This window comes from Doryrhamphus excisus, linkage group LG15 (genome assembly GCF_037039965.1).
Source record: "Doryrhamphus excisus strain RoL-2023G ecotype Guam linkage group LG15, RoL_Dexc_Guam_v1.1, whole genome shotgun sequence".
Taxonomy (NCBI): domain Eukaryota; kingdom Metazoa; phylum Chordata; class Actinopteri; order Syngnathiformes; family Syngnathidae; genus Doryrhamphus; species Doryrhamphus excisus.
Window position 1 is genome coordinate 306,977 of NC_136371.1, and position 19,191 is coordinate 326,167.

At 45.6% G+C, this 19,191-nt stretch overlaps 4 protein-coding genes across 4 annotated transcripts; 2 read left to right on the forward strand and 2 right to left on the reverse strand.

Moving 5' to 3' along the window:
* The first annotated feature begins 157 nt into the window (after window positions 1–157).
* Window positions 158–4,286, forward strand: LOC131104106 (tetraspanin-7-like). Its single transcript, XM_058050899.2, has 7 exons — window positions 158–312; window positions 1,152–1,340; window positions 2,638–2,712; window positions 2,813–2,908; window positions 2,979–3,134; window positions 3,202–3,285; window positions 3,381–4,286. Exons 1-7 carry the CDS (start codon window positions 232–234, stop codon window positions 3,447–3,449), a joined length of 750 nt encoding a protein of 249 aa, XP_057906882.2. The 5' UTR covers window positions 158–231; the 3' UTR covers window positions 3,450–4,286.
* Window positions 4,287–5,528: 1,242 nt separating this feature from the next.
* On the reverse strand, window positions 5,529–8,815 carry LOC131104107 (uncharacterized). Its single transcript, XM_058050900.2, has 4 exons — window positions 8,455–8,815; window positions 7,095–7,325; window positions 5,854–5,952; window positions 5,529–5,756 (listed from the first exon to the last, which is right to left on the reverse strand). The coding sequence occupies exons 1-4, from the start codon at window positions 8,704–8,706 to the stop codon at window positions 5,646–5,648; spliced, it is 693 nt and encodes a 230-aa protein (XP_057906883.2). The 5' UTR covers window positions 8,707–8,815; the 3' UTR covers window positions 5,529–5,645.
* Window positions 8,816–9,104: 289 nt separating this feature from the next.
* LOC131104101 (uncharacterized) lies at window positions 9,105–14,768 on the forward strand. The gene is made up of 11 exons (XM_058050890.2): window positions 9,105–9,607; window positions 10,032–10,234; window positions 11,322–11,384; window positions 11,528–11,620; window positions 11,705–11,803; window positions 12,318–12,438; window positions 12,516–12,750; window positions 12,831–12,978; window positions 13,043–13,547; window positions 13,625–14,080; window positions 14,163–14,768. The coding sequence occupies exons 1-11, from the start codon at window positions 9,604–9,606 to the stop codon at window positions 14,366–14,368; spliced, it is 2,133 nt and encodes a 710-aa protein (XP_057906873.2). The 5' UTR covers window positions 9,105–9,603; the 3' UTR covers window positions 14,369–14,768.
* Window positions 14,464–18,241, reverse strand: f2 (coagulation factor II (thrombin)). Its single transcript, XM_058050892.2, has 15 exons — window positions 18,086–18,241; window positions 17,778–17,858; window positions 17,628–17,707; window positions 17,527–17,551; window positions 17,297–17,362; window positions 17,108–17,216; window positions 16,896–17,032; window positions 16,161–16,463; window positions 15,967–16,083; window positions 15,754–15,880; window positions 15,480–15,647; window positions 15,230–15,403; window positions 14,951–15,129; window positions 14,798–14,868; window positions 14,464–14,726 (listed from the first exon to the last, which is right to left on the reverse strand). The coding sequence occupies exons 1-15, from the start codon at window positions 18,144–18,146 to the stop codon at window positions 14,577–14,579; spliced, it is 1,848 nt and encodes a 615-aa protein (XP_057906875.2). The 5' UTR covers window positions 18,147–18,241; the 3' UTR covers window positions 14,464–14,576.
* Between the last annotated feature and the right edge of the window lie 950 nt (window positions 18,242–19,191).

Genomic DNA, 19,191 nt, shown 5'->3' on the forward strand with positions numbered 1-19,191 from the left:
TGGCGCTGTCACAGCTTCACTCTCACGCTAATTGTGTGGTCCGGGTGTGAAGTATGAGCTTCTCCGCCATATGAGGCCTCGCTCGGTGCCGCCGTGTTCCAGTGGGAGCATGACAGATGAGCTCGGGCTGGTCTGGTCTGGGGTCCAAGTAACCGTGTGCCTGTGATTTAATTGTGAGTGAGAAAGGCAGCGGCAGACTGATAAAGAAAGAAGAAAGTGGAGAGTGGAGCAATGGCGCCGAGGAGGATGGAGACCAAACCGCTCATCTTGTGTGTGAAGATGCTGCTGCTGTTCTACTCCTTCGTTTTCTGGGTGAGACGCCGCTTTCATTGGGCTGATCTTGGGTTGACGCTTTATTGTGAAAGGCTTCAGGATGTTGGGCTTGAGGAGTCGTGGATAAAAGAAACATTTGAAAAGCCTGCTCTAAGAAGTATACGCAATAAGGGTTAGGATTAGGGTTAGGGTTAGGATTAGGGTTAGGATTAGGGTTAGGATTAGGGTTAGGATTAGGATTAGGGTTAGGATTAGGGTTAGGGTTAGGATTAGGGTTAGGGTTAGTACGCAATAAGAACTCGGCACCCAAAGTGGTACTTGAGTCAATAAAGTAAAGATACATTCCAGGATGATGACTTCAGCAAAAGTCCAAATTGACGCGTTTATTCTTGGAACCTGAAGATTTGTGATGCATTTGAGGGACTTGAGCGTATTCGAGTGTCCGACAATGGATGAACAATTTGGGCATACGAGAACTGTGGCGTTCAAAAACCAAGGTTTGACTGGAGAGTATTACACAAACGTGTCCATTTGCTGCACTCATGTAAACATGTACGGGTACCACAGTAATACTAATACTTAATACTTTACTATGCAATACTGCATCTGAGGTCAGAGTTCAGGTGCTGAATCATCTGCAGAATGGCGAGAAGTAGGGCGGGGCTCTCACACCCAACTGACAATGAAGAGAGGGTCTAACTGGGCCAACCAGATGAAAACATCCACAACATGAAGATGCTGGTTTCACTGGTTTCACTGGTTTCACTGGTTTCACTGGTTTCACTGGTTTCACTGGTTTCACTGGTCTTTCTGTCCTGACTCGGCTTGTGCTCCTTTCCACCGGCCAGCTAAACTCCTCCTCCTCCTCCTCCTCACAGGTGACAGGAGTGGTCCTCCTGTCGGTGGGCCTATGGTGGAGGTTCATGCTGAGTCCTTACACGTTGCTGATCTCCAGTGCGCCGTCCAATGCTCCCATTGTCCTCACTGGCACCGGAGCTGCCATTGTTCTCTTTGGGCTGTTTGGCTGCTTCGCCACCTGCAGGGGGCGGCCTTGGATGCTTAAAGTGGTGAGAGCGAGAACCTGGCTGTTGACTTGCAGCTTCTCCTGATGTTCAGGATGATGCTGAAACACATATGGATATGAAACATCCATATTTCTCATAGCAGCTCTTCATGCTGGAAAATCCATTCTGTTGTTGTGGCTTACCTTGGGAATATCACCCCAGTGCCTCAGTACCCCAGTACCCCAGGACCTCAGTACCCCAGTACCTCAGTACCCCAGTACCTCAGTACCCCAGTACCCCAGGACCTCAGTACCCCAGTACCTCAGTACCCCAGTACCTCAGTACCCCAGTACCCCAGTACCTCAGTAAGTCAGCAGACTGAGCTTCCAATATGTTTATGCTTATGTATATGAGCTTAATGTGCTGGATCATGCCTCATAATTCAAGTCAAAGTCAACATAGTGAGACAAGTTGAGAGGAACCGACCAAAGTCTTTGTGGAGAACTGACCTTGACGGGAACAGCAGTAGTACTCTACCGCTACTTCCCACTTAAAGTTGTGTGCCGCAGTCAAACTCATCCAAGACTGAATTGTTATCCATCTATTTTCTATGCCCCTTATCCTCACTAGGTTTTGGGGGGTGCTGGAGCCTATCCCAGCTGTCTTCCACCCTGGACTGGTGGCCAGCCAATCCCTGGGCACATATAGACAAACAACCATTCACACTCACATTCATACCTATGGACAATTTGGAGTGGCCAATTAACCTAGCATGTTTTTGGAATGTGGGATATCAGTAGCCATATTTGGTCATATTTAGTCATATCTGGTCATATTTGGTCATATTTAGTCATATTTGGTCATATTTGGTCATATTTGGTCATATTTGGTCATATTTGGTCATATTTGGCCATATCTGGTCATATTTGGTCATATCTGGTCATTTGGTCATATTTGGTCATATTTGGTCATATTTGGTCATATCTGGTCATATTTGGTCATATTTGGCCATATTTGGTCATATTTGGTCATATTTGGTCATATTTGGTCATATTTGGTCATATTTGGTCATATATGGTCATATTTGGCCATATTTGGTCATATTTGGCCATATTTGGTCATATTTGGTCATATTTGGTCATATTTGGTCATATTTGGTCATATATGGTCATATTTGGTCATATTTGGTCATATATGGTCATATTTGGCCATATTTGGCCATATTTGGTCATATATGGTCATATTTGGTCATATTTGGTCATATTTGGTCATCCATCAGCAACATTGCTTGTTTACTTCACATCATGTGACTGTGACCTCTGACCCCTGCCTGTTGCCGTGTCCCGTCTGTCCACACCAGTACGCAGTCTCTCTGTCTCTCATCTTCTTAATTGAGCTCATCGCTGGAATATCAGGCTTCATCTTCCGTCACGAGGTTTGACCGCCGCACCTTTGAGCAAACATTTGACTTGACCGCAGCTCCAGTCATGTGACCGCCGTGTTTGCTGTGTGGTTGTGTGTGCGTGCGGGACCAGATCAAAGGCACGTTCCTCACCACGTTCAGCGAGGCTGTGTTGCGATATGACGGACGAGGCGACCTGAGCGTGGCTGTGGACGATGTCCAGCGCAGAGTGAGTACTCCGGTCGTGTTGGTCGCCCTACAGGCGTGTCGGCTGATCACATGCTTTCTCAACTCTGCAGCTGCGCTGCTGCGGTGTCCGCAACTACACAACTTGGTTGGCTAGCGACTACTTCCCAACTGGCGGAATTCCGGTCAGCTGCTGTGTTGCTTTCTCCGACTGCAAAGAGTCAGACTTGAAGAATTCCACGCTGGCGGCCCACAAGGTCCACAAGCAGGTGAGAAGTACTGAGGTCACCAGCGTGCCCGAGCAAAGCCACTGAATGAAGACAAAACTACCTGCAGGGTTGTTATGAAATTGTGACTTCCTTCATTGAGAGCAACATGGGAATCATCGCCGGGGTGACCTTTGGGATCGCCTTCTCCCAGGTGCCTCAGTCTTGGCCAGCAGCAGAGCTTCCAACGTCACCAAAGGTAGAGAGCAACTTCCCGTACGGACTCTAACAAACATTTGTGTGCTGCAGCTCATCGGCATGTCCTTGGCCTGCTGCCTGTCCCACTTCATCCACACCAACCAGTACGAGATGGTCTGACTCGGCATCTGTGGGAAGTCGCCATGGAAACCTGCATCGCGTTCACTATTGTGGAAAACACACAATTGCATGCTTGTTAGCAGCGTCCTGATGATTTTGGACCAGAAAGCTAAAGTGGATGCTACATATTTGACATTTACCATATTTTCTGGACTATAAGTCGCTCCCGAGTATAAGTGGCACAAGGCCAAAAATGCATCATTCGGTAGAAAAAAACATCCATAAGTCGCACTGGAGTATAAGTGGCACAAGGCCAAAAATGCATCATTAGCTAGAAAAAAACATCCATAAATCGCACTGGAGTATAAGTGGCACAAGGCCAAAAATGCATCATTAGGTAGAAAAAAACATACATAAGTCACACTGGAGGATAAGTGGCATTTTTTGCGGGTAATTTATTTGGACTGCTTGACCAAAACAGACATTAGGTCCTCTTGGAAGGCAAGTTGTACCAATAAAAGAATAGAGAACAGGCTGAATAGGTGTAAGATATGCTAACACAATGCTTATTCAGCTACACTAAAAATAAACATGAACACAAAAGGTGTCCAGGGTTTATGGAACATAAACACTTTTTTCATTTATAAGTCGCTCTGGAGTATAAGTCGCAGGAACAGCCAACCTATGAAAAAAAGTGCCACTTATAGTCTGGAAAATACGGTATATGTACAATGGTGGCCAAAATGATTACCTGACTGATCCGATATCCCATAATATTGACCTTTTTCTTTTGCCTCCAAAACCTGATTTCATTTCACAATGTTGATGAAAAATGCACAACAAAGTCACTTGAGTCCTGCTCTTTTTATCCACTTTTAACCAAAATATTTGGTATGCCAGGCAGCACGGTGGACGAGTGGTTAGCATGCAAACCTCACGGCTAGGAAACCCGAGTTCGATTCCACCCTCAGGCATCTCTGTGTGGAGTTTGCATGTTCTCCCCGTGCATGCGTGGGTTTTCTCCGGGTACTCCGGTTTCCTCCCACATTCCAAAAACATGCTAGGTTAATTGGCCACTCCAGATTGTCCATAGGTATGAATGTGAGTGGGAAATACATAGAAATGTATCATTATATTACAGTAAATATTATTTTATTACAATACGCTAACTATTTCCACAGTTTTTGAATGTTTAATCTCCTGGCTGATTTGGCCGAATTGTAGGCGGGACCAATGTTGCTAACAAGCGTTGTTTAATTACTTCCATCCACTGCTAACAGTTACAGTACCTACAGTACTTCCATCTCTGTTGTCAAACACTTCTCTTGCTCTGTTGTTGACGTTCTTCATTATCCTCATCCTCGTTAGCGGCGCGGCTCTGCAGCTTCCTATTATCCAAATAGCTTTAGTGGGCTATCTTTAGCACGACAATGCTAGCTGCTTAGCGCCACGCTTCATCGTTCCTTCAGTTGGGGGCCAGCGTGCTCAGAGGGATGCCTCTCAGCTGGAGGAGGATTACAATAATAATATCATTATTTTTATTATATATAATAGATATGTAATATATACAAATATGTACAATATATAATAATCATCATCATCATCATTATTATTATGATTATTATTAAAATTCAGGATTGAAGTGAAAGCAGGGGAATAAAGGAAGACCAAACTTTTAATGTGTGGTGTACACATAAGACAGAATTCATTCTCATACTTTTCATAACTGCATTCAAAACTGTCCTGATGACCAGAGAGCTACGTTCCAATCATAAACTGTATCAGGTTCCTAAAATATTGTGACAGGTCAATAACCCTCAATAGGTTATTACTTAGGCCTACAAATATTTTTTTAATCGTGCAATAAATATTTTACAATAAAAATATTTTTTTTCAAAAATGAATCATATTTTTTATGACCTTTCATGGCCCACCTGCAGCACCACCACGGCCTACCAAGGTGCCGCGGCCCACACTTTGGGAATCACTGGTCTAGGGCAAAATGATTGTTGTTAGAAAAGAAAAGCAAAGAAAATAAAGTTACACTAAAGTGATTCATCACAGAAGTTGGGCCGAAGTCCACTTGGCCACTGTTCCGTCTCTTCTTTAGTTTGCCCGTCGATCCAGTGAAATATTCTCTATCATTTGATGCAAAATGATATTACAAACAATGAAGTTATTCATTTATTAATATCAACCCACCCACCCGGTGTCTCAGTGATTAGTGAGTCTGGTCTCAGGGGGGTCTCGGGGGTCTCAAGGCACAATGACCTTGGTGGAGCTCCAGTAGTCCCCCTGCTGTGGCGTCAAGACTTGGATGTTACATGTGGGACACAACTGTTTCTTCCATAACCATTCCTCTATGCACTGGAAGAGCAAACAGTATTATATTAGTAATATGCTAGTATATTAGCTAGTGTAGTATATTAGCTAGTATATTCAGCCAAACATCACGTCATGTTACCTCTCGATGGAACGTGTGTGTGCATTGCAGCTCTCGGAGGCCACCGGAACCTTGGTTGAGGTTATTGCGGCATATTCGACACGCGCTGTCAGCATCACTCTGTAATACACACACACGCATACTTTATATTATGTTCTTACGTTACCATATGCATAGGGTTCAAATCCTGCCAAAACACACACAACTTCTTTTATTCACAACCAAACTCAAATTGAAAAAGTCTTTAACAATAAAATAATAAAAGGAAGTCAAACAATGCACAACGATGAGCCAATTCAAGAAACAATACAAGCAGTTGATGTTTGCTAAATACAAGGATGAAGAGTCTTGAACCAGTCATGATGTGCTATATATATCACTATATTGACACGCTCTATGGTACCCATTATGGCATTGGATGCTCATATCACCCAGTACTTTGCTACGGGACAAAAATAAATAAATAGATAAAATAAATAAATAAAATGAATATAATAAATTTAAAAAATAAAATAAAAAACTTAAATTATATGAAATAAAAATAAAATTAATAAAAACATGAATAAATATGTACAAATATTATTAAATAAAATAAAGGAAAAACAATTTAAATTATATTAGGAAACCAGGAAGTGAACAAATGTAACAGTTACTGATTAGCAAATACAAAACATCATTCAGAAACAAATGCACTTTGTTTTGCAAATAAACCTAGAAAACAAATTCAAGTACAAAAATGAAAAACTCTGACGTAACTTCAAGTAAGCACAATAACGTAAGCACAATCTTTCGTGTGTCACATGACTTCTAGCGCTAACCTTCGCCTTGCAGTTACATACACAAACGCACTTGGATTTATACCCAATTGCCAGGAGCGACCTGTATTTGTACGCCACAACAGCAGGCCGCCCTGTTGAGTCGATTTCAGGCTGCCAGGACACATTTGACCCGCTCTGATCTGGCTAAGGTTCTACGGTGTGTTCAGGTACTGTTGGGGAATAAACCAAAAAAGGTTGGGGACCCCTGCAATGTAAACAGTATACCGCACCAATAACTCATTCAAACAAGCAATGTGGACCATGAAGGATTTCAGAGTTTGATGCCTTGCTCAAGAGCATGTTAACAATGCTCAGGAAGTAACTGTTTATCTTTATCTGTTGCGGTCTGCAGCATGTTTATAAACCTTCCACCCGTTGGTGCCCCAGCCGAGCCCTGGGTGAGCCGCTGATGTCATACAGTGTGTTGCCATGGTTACCACCCACCAGAGAGCTGGCGTTGCGTCTCCTGAACTGACTCTTTCTGTCAGGCATAATGCACTCAGGGATTGTGGGTATGAGGGACGACCTTCGCTCGGCCACAGGCGCGATGGAAGCAGCATCATGCTGTGATGGAAGGAGTCGGCGAGAGGAGGATCGCCGCAAGAGGGTCCCGGCTGTCACCGGAGTCTGGGTGCAGGAGTGGACATGAGCCAGCTGCATGGTGGACTGGGGCGCCTGCACAGACCAGTGGAGGTGGAGTTACAATAGATTCATCCAGTAGAGACCAACCATCCTTAGACTCATGCGTGCCTTGATGGTAGCCAGCATATCCAACATAGGAAAGTCATCCTCCCACATGACAGTCCTGGATGGAACGGAGGCTGAGCTTCACTGAGGGATTCCTGGAGTCATTTCCAACTCGTAATGACATGAAAGATGGATGGATGCTTTAACGTTTTATTCTAATTGCAACCATTGAGCTACATGGCGGATGAGTGGTTAGCGTGCAGGCCACACAGCTAGGAGACCCGAGTTTGAGTCCACCCTCGGCCATCTCTGTGTGGGGTTTGCATGTTCTCCCCGTGCCAAAAACCAGTCCAGGGTGTACCCCGCCTCTCGCCCGAAGACAGCTGGGATAGGCTCCAGCACCCCCGCGACCCTCGTGAGGATAAGCGGTAGAAAATGAATCTCTTCAATAATTATTATTTTTTATTTTTAGGAAAACAAGATACGGTCCGGCTGCACGGCAGCCGAGTGGTTAGCGCGCAGACCTCACAGCTAGGAGACCAGGGTTCAACTCATCTCTGTGTGGAGTTTGCATGTTCTCCCCGTGCATGCGTGGCTTTTCTCCGGGTACTCCGGTTTCCTCCCACATTCCAAAAACATGCTAGGTTAATTAGCCACTCCAAATTGTCCATAGGTATGAATGTGAGTGTGAATGGTTGTTTGTCTATATGTGCCCTGGGATTGGCTGGCCACCAGTCCAGGGTGGAAGACAGCTGGGATAGGCTCCAGCACCCCCGCGACCCTCGTGAGGATAGGAGGTAGAAAATGGATGAATGAAGGCAACAAATGACAAAAAGACTTAAAAATGAGTTCATAAGAGACCAAAAAGTTGACAGTTTGCTGATGTTGTTTTGGCGTCAATAGATGGAAGAGATTGTTGATGTTGACGTACGCTCTTACCCTTAATGATGGTCATGAGAGTCCAATGATTGCAGTCGGTATTCAGCATCTAGTGTATTCTAGTGTACATATAGTGTGTTCTACGTATGTAACCGTAAATGAGGACCACCGATATTAAGAGAAATGATGGGTGATGTTCCCTTATGAAGGACATGGCTCATCACAGACGAGATCTTACCAGACACGGCAGTGATGAGCGGCGCTTTGATTGAAGACGGACTGCAGACTCCGAGTTGTTCCTGCTTTCAGCTCTTTCCTCCGCTTCATTGTCCGCGTCCTCTTCCGGTTTGTTCTTCTGTTGTCCACCCCTGTACCGCTGCATCCAGGCGTTGAAGATCTTTGCATCATCATCCTCCTCCTCGTCTTCTTCCTCTGCAACCGAAGGCCTCGGATGTGCCGGAAAGACTTCGGCTTCTTCATCTGAGTCCATTAAAGCAGGCAACGTTCCAATGGGCTAACAAAGATAATCAACAGGCTCGTGTTTCCGTGCCAACTGACGGACATGCTGCAAAGCGTCACTTCTTCACTCACGCTCACTTTAGAGCCCGATAATCCATTTAGTGAAAGACAGATTAAGGCCTGGTTAGAGGATCTAAGGCAGAGCCACGAAAGCTGACAAAGACAAGAGTCACGTATTTACTTTGCTTTATTTGGTTATTTATTTTATTTATGTGTTTAAATCAATATATATGTCATGGCGGCTGCACGGCGGCCGAGTGGTTAGCGTGCAGGCCTAAGAAAAGTAGCCATTGGCTGTCCTTAAAATCTGCAGATAATGCTAACGTGTAAATTGCATATCATATTGTACAATAATTACCTTTAGAATGATTGATTATTGCTTGTTGATTCAAAATTAGCCATAATTTCATCAAAATCAAATAATGTTACTTTTATCTCGGCCAGCGCCTCTCAACGTTATCCAGGCAATTGAGAACTTTTTTTTAAATAAGCACAATTGAACAGCGAATATGTGTAGTTTGTGAGTAGCACACTCTTCTGGTGAATATATGTAATTGCAACTGAGAAAACAGCAATACAATAGGTTTATCAATTACATTTACCCAAAAACTCTAGGGGTAGTCCCCTTATTTTTATTAATAAAGAGAAGCAATAGACTAACGATAACTATATTGAGACGCCACCAAGCAACAAGTTTTGTTGTGATTGGCTGACACGCAACGACGTCACTGCAGCGCATCCGTGACGAAAACAGGAAGTGAATCATGCCGGACTTTTCAACTTCCGGTAAAATGGCTGTGCGCTGCGGGACTGAATAAGTTGACATAAAGACGGAGTTGAAAACCGAGTGTGTGACTTAAACAGCAAAATGGGTTTGTAGACACGCAGTTTGTTTTTGTGACTAGGCTAATTTTCCTGGTAATGTAGTTAGCCTAACATACGGGCATTTTACTTGAGTACATAAAGGAACATGTTATTACAATTTATGCACACCAATCTCTAATAATTTCAATGAAGAGGGCAATTAAATGGATTAAATTTCACTGTAGCCTATCAATTTTATCTCTTAATCGCATGGCTGAAAAATAGCATTTGCTCGTTGTATGTGGCCCATTTAGTTGCTAATGTCCTCATTGAAAATCGTGTATACCACTTAAGACGGTAAAAATGAAGTACCCCTGTATACGTGAGTAGTTGTCGTCAATCGTCAGCAAACCTCACCGTGTGGCACATTGTGAAAATAAATAATAAGACATATATGATAATGATTAACAATTGTATTCTCCCACCCAGCAGCCTCCCCACTGCCCTTGTCCTCCTTGCGTCTCCTTGTCCCTCCTCTGCGTCTGCTGACGGCGGCAATGTGGCAGGTTGCACAGCAGCAAAGTGTCAAGCATTATGGGATCCTGGAAGATTTTGTGTCCCTGGTGACCGATTCAGTTCCTGAGCTACTAACAGACACGCAGAAGAGCTTGCTGCATCGAGCACTGAGGGTCAAGGTATGTGTCAAGGTTATGAATGTGAGTGTGAAAGGTATGAGGGTCAAGGTATATGTGTCTATTTCCTCTGTCTCAATAATTGGCTTGTTGAAATCTCTTCTTTTTAAGTCTTTTTTTCTCAGAGGTAGGAAGTAATGAATTACATTGACTTGCAGTACTGTAATTGGATAGTAGTATTAGCTGAGACCAGATCAGGGTGTCCCAGGAACCTGGTGCTGTTGACGATGTTGATGACGACTCCTCCTGAAGTCCATGATGATCTCTGGTCCAGGTTGTTGATTTTATACCGGTGGACCAGGTGTCCTCACTTGTTGGTGCCCACTACTGTGCACCACCTTTCAATGTGGTTAGCAGTGGACGTTGTGTAGCAGTCAATCCTAACCTCTCCAAGCACTTCATTATGATGAAGGTGAGTTCCACTGGTCGGTAGTCATTGAGAGAGGAGATTGTGGGTGTTTTGGGTACCAGTGTGATTCGACGGAAGAAATACCAGTTCTGGCCTGGCACCAGGTTGTTGGAGGCTTGTACTTTCAGTAATTCAATAATTCAGAAATTTCAGTAATTCATACTTTCACTTGAGGACAATTGAGCACTCTTTCCACTTCTGCATCACCAGAAGACTGGAAATGTACCGTATTTTTTGGACTATAAGTGGCACCTTTTTCATAGGTTGGCTGTTCCTGCGACTTATACTCCAGAGCGACTTTTATAAATGAAAAAAGTGTTTATGGTCCATAAACACTGGACACCCTTTGTGCTCATGTTTATTTTTAGTGTATCTGAATAAGCATTGTGTTAGCATATCTTACACCTATTCAGCCTGTTCTCTATTCTTTTATTATTGTTAGAACTTGCCTTCCAAGATGACGTAATGTCTGTTTTGGTCAAGTAGTTAAAATATATTACCCGCAAATAATACGACTTATACTCCAGTGCAACTTATGTATGTTTTTTTTCTACCTAATGATGCATTTTTGGCCTTGTGCGACTTATACTCCGGAGCGATTTATAGTCCAGAAAATACGGTACATGAAACATCAGGTTAATTGAAAGTTCAGCATCCTAATTAATTTTTTTTGAATCCCAGGTAGCCCTCTGTGATGAAACGCAGCCCAGCCACGCCCAACTTGGAGGGGTTCACTCGGCAACGGTTAGACCACATGACACTTTTAGACTTTGTTCAGTCATCATTGACAAGACAGGACATCATTATGGAATATATACTCAAAGACACCAAATTAGTCATTATTAACTTTGCTGCATTTTTCTACTCTTGTGTATATATTTTTTCAGCCCAGACCAGGATCACTGACTGATGACTGTGATTCTGCGCTATTGAGTCTTACTGATAAAGTGAGTCCCCTGGAGAGACAGCGCCTGTTGCAGGTCAGAGTGGTAGCAACGCGCAGATGCATCGTTTATCATGCACATGTCCTCTCATACTTTATTTTCTTTTGCTTTTCTCTTTAGGACGTGTTCAATAAGAACTTTGACGGGGCTCTCCAGACTCTCCTCTGTGACTTCCTAGGAAGGATGGAACAGCTTTTTCCAGCCCCTGACCTTAAACAGGTACCTTCCTGCTATGTATGTATTCCTCACATTTGCACATCATAGTACAGTTTTATTGCTGTACTTCATGACAAGCATAGAAAATCCCAAACTTGACTTCTCAAGCTGTGCATCCAAACAGTGCATCAGCTGACTTAACGCCCCACCCCCTGCCAACTCCTGACGTCGCCGCCTCTTGCACAGTTGCACAAACTAACCATCACAGTATTTACCTTCTCCTTTTTTGGTTCACTGTCTTCCACCGCTATGGGTTATTTCAAGTTAGGCCCACCCCTTCCGCTACTTAGCCACGATGGCAACTATTGTGTCGATTGCTACTCACTCCCCATTTGGGCAGTTTGTGGTGCAACATCCGGGTGCTGACAGTACACTTAATTTGACTGTACTTGTACTGTACAATGAACGCACTCCAAAGTATACAAATGGGGACACAGCCAATCACTAACAAACTATGCTGCCAAGTGCTCACTCTTTCTACATAAACGTGGACTAACCTCAGATGCTTGTTTCTCAGGCTGTGTCATGGCTCAGTGCAACCCCTTCTGGCCTGGATGACTGTCTCAATGTGGCCAACAGAGATGACCTGAAAATGCTACTGGCCAATCAGAGCTGTCAGCCTGGGGTCGCCTCCGCAGGTTGCTGTCAGCCACCTGAACATGTGTTTTGTGTGTTTAAACCCACATTTGTAAAAAAAACATTTCATTTTTTATAGTTAATTGTGACACAGAGAAGATTCTTCTCTCTGCTTGGTCCCATCCCCTCATCACAAAGCTAGCCAATCACGAGCCCCCGCCCCAGGCACATTCAGATGCCCACTCTGACATTGGGAGTCCCACCCAGCTGGATGTGGCTGCGATGGTGATGATGGAGGATGAAAAGGAGGAGACTGTGCCCGGCCAGATGCCACCAGCTGATCCGAAGGATTCTGTGAACCTGGAGACACAAGGGTGAGGTGTTTCCCTCCCTGCCAGAGCAGTGGGGCAAGTGCCCCATTTGGCGTGTCTTTCTAACGACCTTTTCCAACCAGATTGAAGGACTTGCACTCTATTGACCACGTGTCCGATCAACCACGCACTGACATCACGGCTGACCCTCTTTACAGCATTTCCCATCATTCTCAGCGAGTGGCTCACAAATGTCCCAAATGTGGGAAATGTTTCATCTACCGTTCTCAGGTGAGTGTCCATGTCGGCATCACGGCCGGAACCAGATCAGGAACAATGAGCTGTTTGCCTGCAGGTTATACGTCACCTACGAACCAGCAAGTCCTGTGGCCACACCCTAACCACAACAGCAGCTGTTCACCAGGACAACGTACATGCCTGTGATGAGGAGCCGCGACTTGAAGAGCCCCGCCCCACTGGAAGCCACCCTTGCTTTCAGTGTGACGGCGTGTTCACAAGCAAAGCTGAGCTGCTCTTACATCAGCGCAGTCACCGGGCCCGGCCCGTATTTCGATGTGGCCAATGTGACAAGGCGTTTCTTCACCTGTCCAGTTTGACCAATCACAAGCAGTCACACCAGGAAAATGGCGGGACCACCTGCAGCCAATGCGGCAAAGTGTTTGGGTCGGCTACGGAGAGAGACGCACACAGCCTCCAGCACCGGCCGCCTGACCTCACCTGCACTCTTTGCTCGCAGATGTTCAGCTCGCAGTCGCAGCTTCTGCGACACCTGCAGACGCACTCGGTGGAGGGTGCCGAGCCGTGCTTCTCCTGCCGCTTCTGTGAGCAGACGTTCTCAGGTAACGTCTGGCCTCTGACCATGCCTTCCGCTTGGCGGGGGTGCGGCTTCAATAAAGTTGTGTCTGATTCTCTGCAGGTGTGACTCTGCTTCGTATCCATCAGCGCTCCCACAAAACCCGATCGTACAAGTGCGACCAGTGCAACAAGTCATTTGCCTCGCTCACCGGCCTTCAGTCACACCGCACAAGTCACAACACGGACAATCGCTTCCTGTGCCCTCAATGTGGCAAATGGTTCAAGACCCGCGATGGGCTGGAGGGCCACCTGAGGCGGCACAGCGGTGAGCGGCCGTTCCGCTGCCCCTACTGTTCCAAAGACTTTGCTGCGCTTGCTGGACTCAATGTACATGTGCGGCGGCACACCGGGGAGCGCCCGTACGTGTGCACGGTTTGCAGCAAGGGCTGGCCATCCGGAGGCGACCTTCAAAAACACATGCGGATTCACACGGGCGAACGTCCGTTCTCCTGCGAGGAGTGCGGGAAGTCCTTCTCCAACTCTTGCCACCTCACTGAACATCGCCGCATCCACACTGGTAAGTTCAACTGCTCTCCAAATGTTTGACGCCCCGGATGTGAATGTGGCTGACGGCCATGTTTGGTGTACTTGGATGCTAGGCGAGAAGCCTTTTCCTTGTCCTGAATGTGGAAAATGTTTACGAAGGAAGTTCGACCTGAAGAAACACATGCTGTGTCACAGCAACAATCGCCCGTACGCCTGCATTTCCTGTCCCAAGAGCTACACTCGCAAGACTCACCTTGACAGACACCTTTTGACTCACCAGCAAGCTGATGGAGACTTGAAGGCAGCTGACCAAGTTTGACACTTTTTGCTTCTTTTGAATGATGTGATGAACTTTTGAGAGTGTGATCATTGGCATGTGTGAAGGGAATCAATACAGTAACTTTTTACGGAAAATGTAACTTAAATGTTTTATTGTAACTGTTGGTAGACAATGTTGATTATATTTGTCTGTCGATTCCGAGTCATTTGTGAATCAGAAAACTTTATTTGTGTAAATATGCATAAGTCTACCCCTCATCTTCAGAGTTTTCAATGACTTTCTTCATCCACCTGCTCATCCTGAAAACATGCGTGAAGAAGCCATACTTCCCGTCGCGGTCGCAACCCTCGCCCCATGACACAATGCCAATCTGGTACCAGCGATTCTCTCCGGGGTGCTGCGAAAATAAACAGGTTCTCAAACTCCTGCAAATAATGAAAAAGTTGATAAATATGATGCTTCTGTCACCTTCATCACGAAAGGTCCACCACTGTCTCCCTCGCAAGCATCACCTCGCTCTGTGTCTTCAGGTTTGTAACCTATAAGCAGGTTTCAGCGTCATGTGACGCTGCGTTCCGACACAGAAGAAGAAGAAGTGTCGTGGAGCAAAGAAGACCGTACCAGCACAGAACATGTTGTCAGTGATCCTGATGGAAGTGGAGCTTTTACAAGTGCTCTGGTCAGCAATGGGCAGATGGATCTGCTGGAGGACAGTTGGTAAAGCTCTATGGGAGGAGCCCCAGACTTCCTTTAGGTTTCCCCAGCCGGTCACGCGACCTTTGAACCCTGCATTCATCAACCTGTTTGCAAAAAGGAAAGTCACATCTGAATGTTCATTTTGCCGACATATTCACGTCACATTCCAAGTCCGTCACTAAACGTCCGTCACTAAAGACTCACAGTTTAGCCACCTTCTTGCTCGGGAGGCAGACCGGGTGGATCTCGTCTGTGAAGACGATTGGCCGCCTCATGTGCAGAAGTGCAATGTCTCGGTTCAGATTCTCCTTCCAGTTGTACTTTGGGTGGACAATGATTTTGTCAATCGCTACGATCTTCTCAATGTTGCGTTCAAACCTGAAAGAGCAAGGCGAGCAGCAGCAAAGTTGTTGGCGCGTCCAGAAACGCGATGGCAAATGAATGTTTGTCTTACTTGACCCTGTTATGTTTTCCCAGGCGCACCAGGATGTCAGCAGTGGTGAAGTTCTTGTTCCATGGTGGGTAGAGGATGCAGTGAGCGGCCGTGAGGATCCACTGGTCGCTGATAAGGCTGGCGCCGCACAGCAACTCCTGCGGGCTTCGTTTGTACAGCATCACTTGCCTGGCGGACGCAGTCACATTGAAGTCCGTATCAAATGGGTTCAGGTTATGAGTGTGGGATCTGAAGGGATGGATTCAAGTTGTGATGGCGGTTCATGTGTGGTTACCATGGCGCAGAGGCCACTTGGGCATCGTTGCCCCCAACGATGCGCTGAGTTCTGTACGACTCCAGCAGCTCCTTCTCATTGGCGTCCTGGATCTGCAGCTTTTCAAACTGGGGCCGCTCTCCACACACTGGCACACAGCAAGCTCAGCAGCATCAGTTTTCACGCATTCATGGCACGCAACTCCTGTATCTTCATCGACAATCCGTGTCTTACCAGTCTCCCCTTGTCCAAAGAAGGTGGGGTCAAAAAAGGCCTTTCTGGGAGGTGCGTGGACGGACCGCTGACGATCAGCAGACTCCAAGGGCAAGTCGTCGTCAAGCACCTGATCTTCTGCAGGTCACACGCAGGTGAGAGCCACCATTGGTGTTGTGTAACAGTTCTAGTAGTCTCGCTGGCATCATATTTACCACACAGCTGTAGGTCGCAGTATTCCACTGACACGTTCCCAGACACTCCCAGACGCGCATAGCACCATGGGCCCTCGGGGTCATTGTCCGGGTTACGACATTTGTTGTCCTGCAGGCTGACTTCAGGTAAGAAGTCCTTGTTCTTGCTCAGAACCTTGACCTCCGGCATTGACCACGGCAGGCAGGTGTCGCCCCGCAGCGTGACAGCCAGGTCGCCAGTGTAGTGTATGCCGTTATCCTTTAAACACGCACTCGCATCCCTTGTTCGTGCGGGGGCCACAGTGGATGGAACAAAGTCTTCCCCTTTTGAGCACAAACACTATCTTGAATTTGTGTTCTCATTAGCCCTTTGCACCTCTAAACATAGTAACATAGTAACAGCTAGTACCCTCTAGAAGTAGTTTGATGGCCCAAAATAGTTGAGTCAGGCAAAAGTGTCCATGTTCTACTGTAACGTTGGTAACCCTGAGCAAAGCTAGCTGAGCAAAGTCCTCCTCACTGGAAACCCAAATGTTCAAAGTACTTAAATAAATGAAGTTATGCATACCCAAAGTTCTTAAAAAAGTTCTAACAACTGTTGAGTTCATTTAGCATGTTGTTCCATTTTGAGTACTTTTAACTAATGTTGTAATGTTTGAGTTTATGAACTCACTTTTTTTGGGTTCTGCTAACTTATTGGGGTTTACAGTGCTGAGTAGAGTTAACATGGACTTGGACTTGATGTGTGAGACTTGCCACATTTTTGAACCAAGCACGTCTCCTTCTGGACTGTCGGGTCCTGAGTGAAACACCAGGGTCCGTCTGCCTGGCCGTCGGGGTTCCGACAGAAGTTCTCCTTGAGGGTGCTGCCTGGTTCTGAAGCGTTGAACTCCCTGCAGACGAGTGTTGAAATATGCAGCCGCTGACTTGGCCAGTAAGGGTGTGTCTGTGGACGGTGGAGCTGCTACCTTATTATGGGATGCGGGAACCCCTGATTCCAACTCTGACAGAGTTTCCCTGATTTAGTGATGTGGATGTCTCCATCATAGTTGAGTCCTTTGCCATAAATACACTGACCTGAGCACAGGCACACACCATACACACAGAAGTAAGGATGCTGACGCACATTAACGTTCCAGTCTTCTGTCTGCCTTTACCTTCCAAGCATTGTCTGATCACCCCGACGTTGCTCTGTGTTCGGTCCAGTGTGGTTCCTTTGCAGTCTACATGGACACAAACACATGCACACGCACACGAGCGGTTTGTGTAATTGCGTGCCTCAACCGCTACGGACTTTGCTCATGTTTGATTCAACTTCTGCTACTATTTAGTAGTTTTGTGTATTCTTCTTTGTGCATCCTGGAGGTAAATGCTACAGTGTACTCACCCTGATATTTTAGCCAGAAGGCATCCTAAAAGCAAACCAAGAATGTAGTTAGACTCTGAGTGGCTCTCATGGTCAGTACATTCAAATCAGTGTACTCGTACTGTTTTGTCCGCCTGTTCGAACACCTCTCTAGCCTCCTCATGGTCACAAATTTCCTCCACACATTCTCGCTCTAGGTCTCCTGAGAACAATAACACCAACCCATGTTGAGTATAGGCTTGCTTCTTTCGCCCTGGGGCGTCGGTGCTTACCTTGTTTCAACTCTTCAAACATCTGGTTGGCTCGTCGGGCTCGCACCAAAACTTCTGAGGCCAGCTGGCTGTTAAGAAAAACTGCATATACAACATATTTTACACCAGCGCTAATTCTACTAAAAGGTGTTAGTATTATTTTGGCCACTTGCGCTCAACAGGCTTTATGTCAACTGTCCTTGACATAAAGTTTATAAAGTTTTTACTATCATGTAGACGATACCATTGTCTACGCTGGTATCGTCTACCATGGTCTACCATTTTCACTGCAGCTGCTGGCATGAAGGAAACAAGCAAAGATCAAATACCATGTTCTGCCAGGCAGCCGTGCAGCAGCAACAGGAGAAGAAAGGATGTCCGTCCGACCATGATCTAGACCTCCAAGCAGAACCTCCAAACCACAACTCGTGGACTCCCGTCATAGACCCTGGTGTCGCCTGATAGGTGGGAATATTGACCGCAAGGTCAAAGTATGACTCAGTCACTTGTTTACCCTTACTCAACCAGCTCGATGTGATCTGGTTGCCCAATATTTAATTTTTAAACTTCTTGTTCAGCAGGACAACTTATCTTATGATGAAGATACAGCAGAGTGTCCAGAAGTGACAGATACTTCATACATCATCACGACAATAGTTGGCCATAAAACACCTTGATGTCTTCCAAGTGTAGGCCTTCGACTCCAATTTGTGATAAAGTTGACACTGATGTCACGTTTCTTATTGTAGGAGGGCGGTCCCTCTTCAACTTTAATGTTCAACTTTACCGCAAGTGTCCGACCAGCACATACAAGAGCAAATATTGATAGAGAGAGGAGAGAACACCGAAAGCTCAGTGCTGCTCTAGAGTTCATTCAGATTAGGTTAGGTCAGTGGTTCTCACTTATTTTCTGCCATGCCCCTCCTGGGGGACAGAAATGTTATCACACACACCTGGATGGAATTACTATTTAGGACCTTTAAAAACATATTTATTTGTTTATTTATCCGTACAAACCACTATGTGACTTGCTGGCTCCAGCATTGTTTTATGATCATCAAAAAAGACCAATAAAATAACGTTAGTAATGGATCATATGTCCTCTTTAAGAACAAAGTTGAAAAAATAACACAAACGGGGGAAAAACTATATCATATTTCAGTATGTGACTGTCGGTGGAAAATTTTGGACACTCTGCGTCTCTTGCAGCATCAACATATGCTTTCAGACCTAAACATCTGCACAGGAACTTTTCAATCTCTATCAATGTGAGCTCTCAACGCTCTCAAGCTGCTGGTGAGCCACAGCTTTTATCTTGACACCAAAATATACCAGGACCGGATTTATTAATTACTGCTGGGTGGTTTTCAACCTTTTTCCACGACCTGTCATCAGGTCCACACATGCTGCCTTGACGTTGTAGTTCCCTTAAGAT

Excerpts from the sequence above, each read along its gene's own strand:
- LOC131104106 (XM_058050899.2), top strand. The coding sequence starts at position 232 with ATGGCGCCGAGGAGGATGGAGACCAAACCGCTCATCTTGTGTGTGAAG. Across the intron at positions 2,909-2,978 it reads TGGACGATGTCCAGCGCAGA|CTGCGCTGCTGCGGTGTCCG; the intron begins GTGAGTACTCCG and ends TCAACTCTGCAG. Across the intron at positions 3,286-3,380 it reads TTGGGATCGCCTTCTCCCAG|CTCATCGGCATGTCCTTGGC; the intron begins GTGCCTCAGTCT and ends TGTGTGCTGCAG.
- LOC131104107 (XM_058050900.2), bottom strand. The coding sequence starts at position 8,706 with ATGGACTCAGATGAAGAAGCCGAAGTCTTTCCGGCACATCCGAGGCCT. Across the intron at positions 5,953-7,094 it reads GACGCAACGCCAGCTCTCTG|AGTGATGCTGACAGCGCGTG; the intron begins GTGGGTGGTAAC and ends TGTGTATTACAG. Across the intron at positions 5,757-5,853 it reads CACACACGTTCCATCGAGAG|TGCATAGAGGAATGGTTATG; the intron begins GTAACATGACGT and ends TTGCTCTTCCAG.
- LOC131104101 (XM_058050890.2), top strand. Across the intron at positions 12,439-12,515 it reads GCCTGGGGTCGCCTCCGCAG|TTAATTGTGACACAGAGAAG; the intron begins GTTGCTGTCAGC and ends CATTTTTTATAG. Across the intron at positions 14,081-14,162 it reads ACATCGCCGCATCCACACTG|GCGAGAAGCCTTTTCCTTGT; the intron begins GTAAGTTCAACT and ends CTTGGATGCTAG.
- f2 (XM_058050892.2), bottom strand. The coding sequence starts at position 18,146 with ATGGTCGGACGGACATCCTTTCTTCTCCTGTTGCTGCTGCACGGCTGC. Across the intron at positions 16,084-16,160 it reads CTGCGACCTACAGCTGTGTG|AAGATCAGGTGCTTGACGAC; the intron begins GTAAATATGATG and ends TGTGACCTGCAG. Across the intron at positions 14,727-14,797 it reads GTGGACCTTTCGTGATGAAG|CACCCCGGAGAGAATCGCTG; the intron begins GTGACAGAAGCA and ends TTATTTTCGCAG.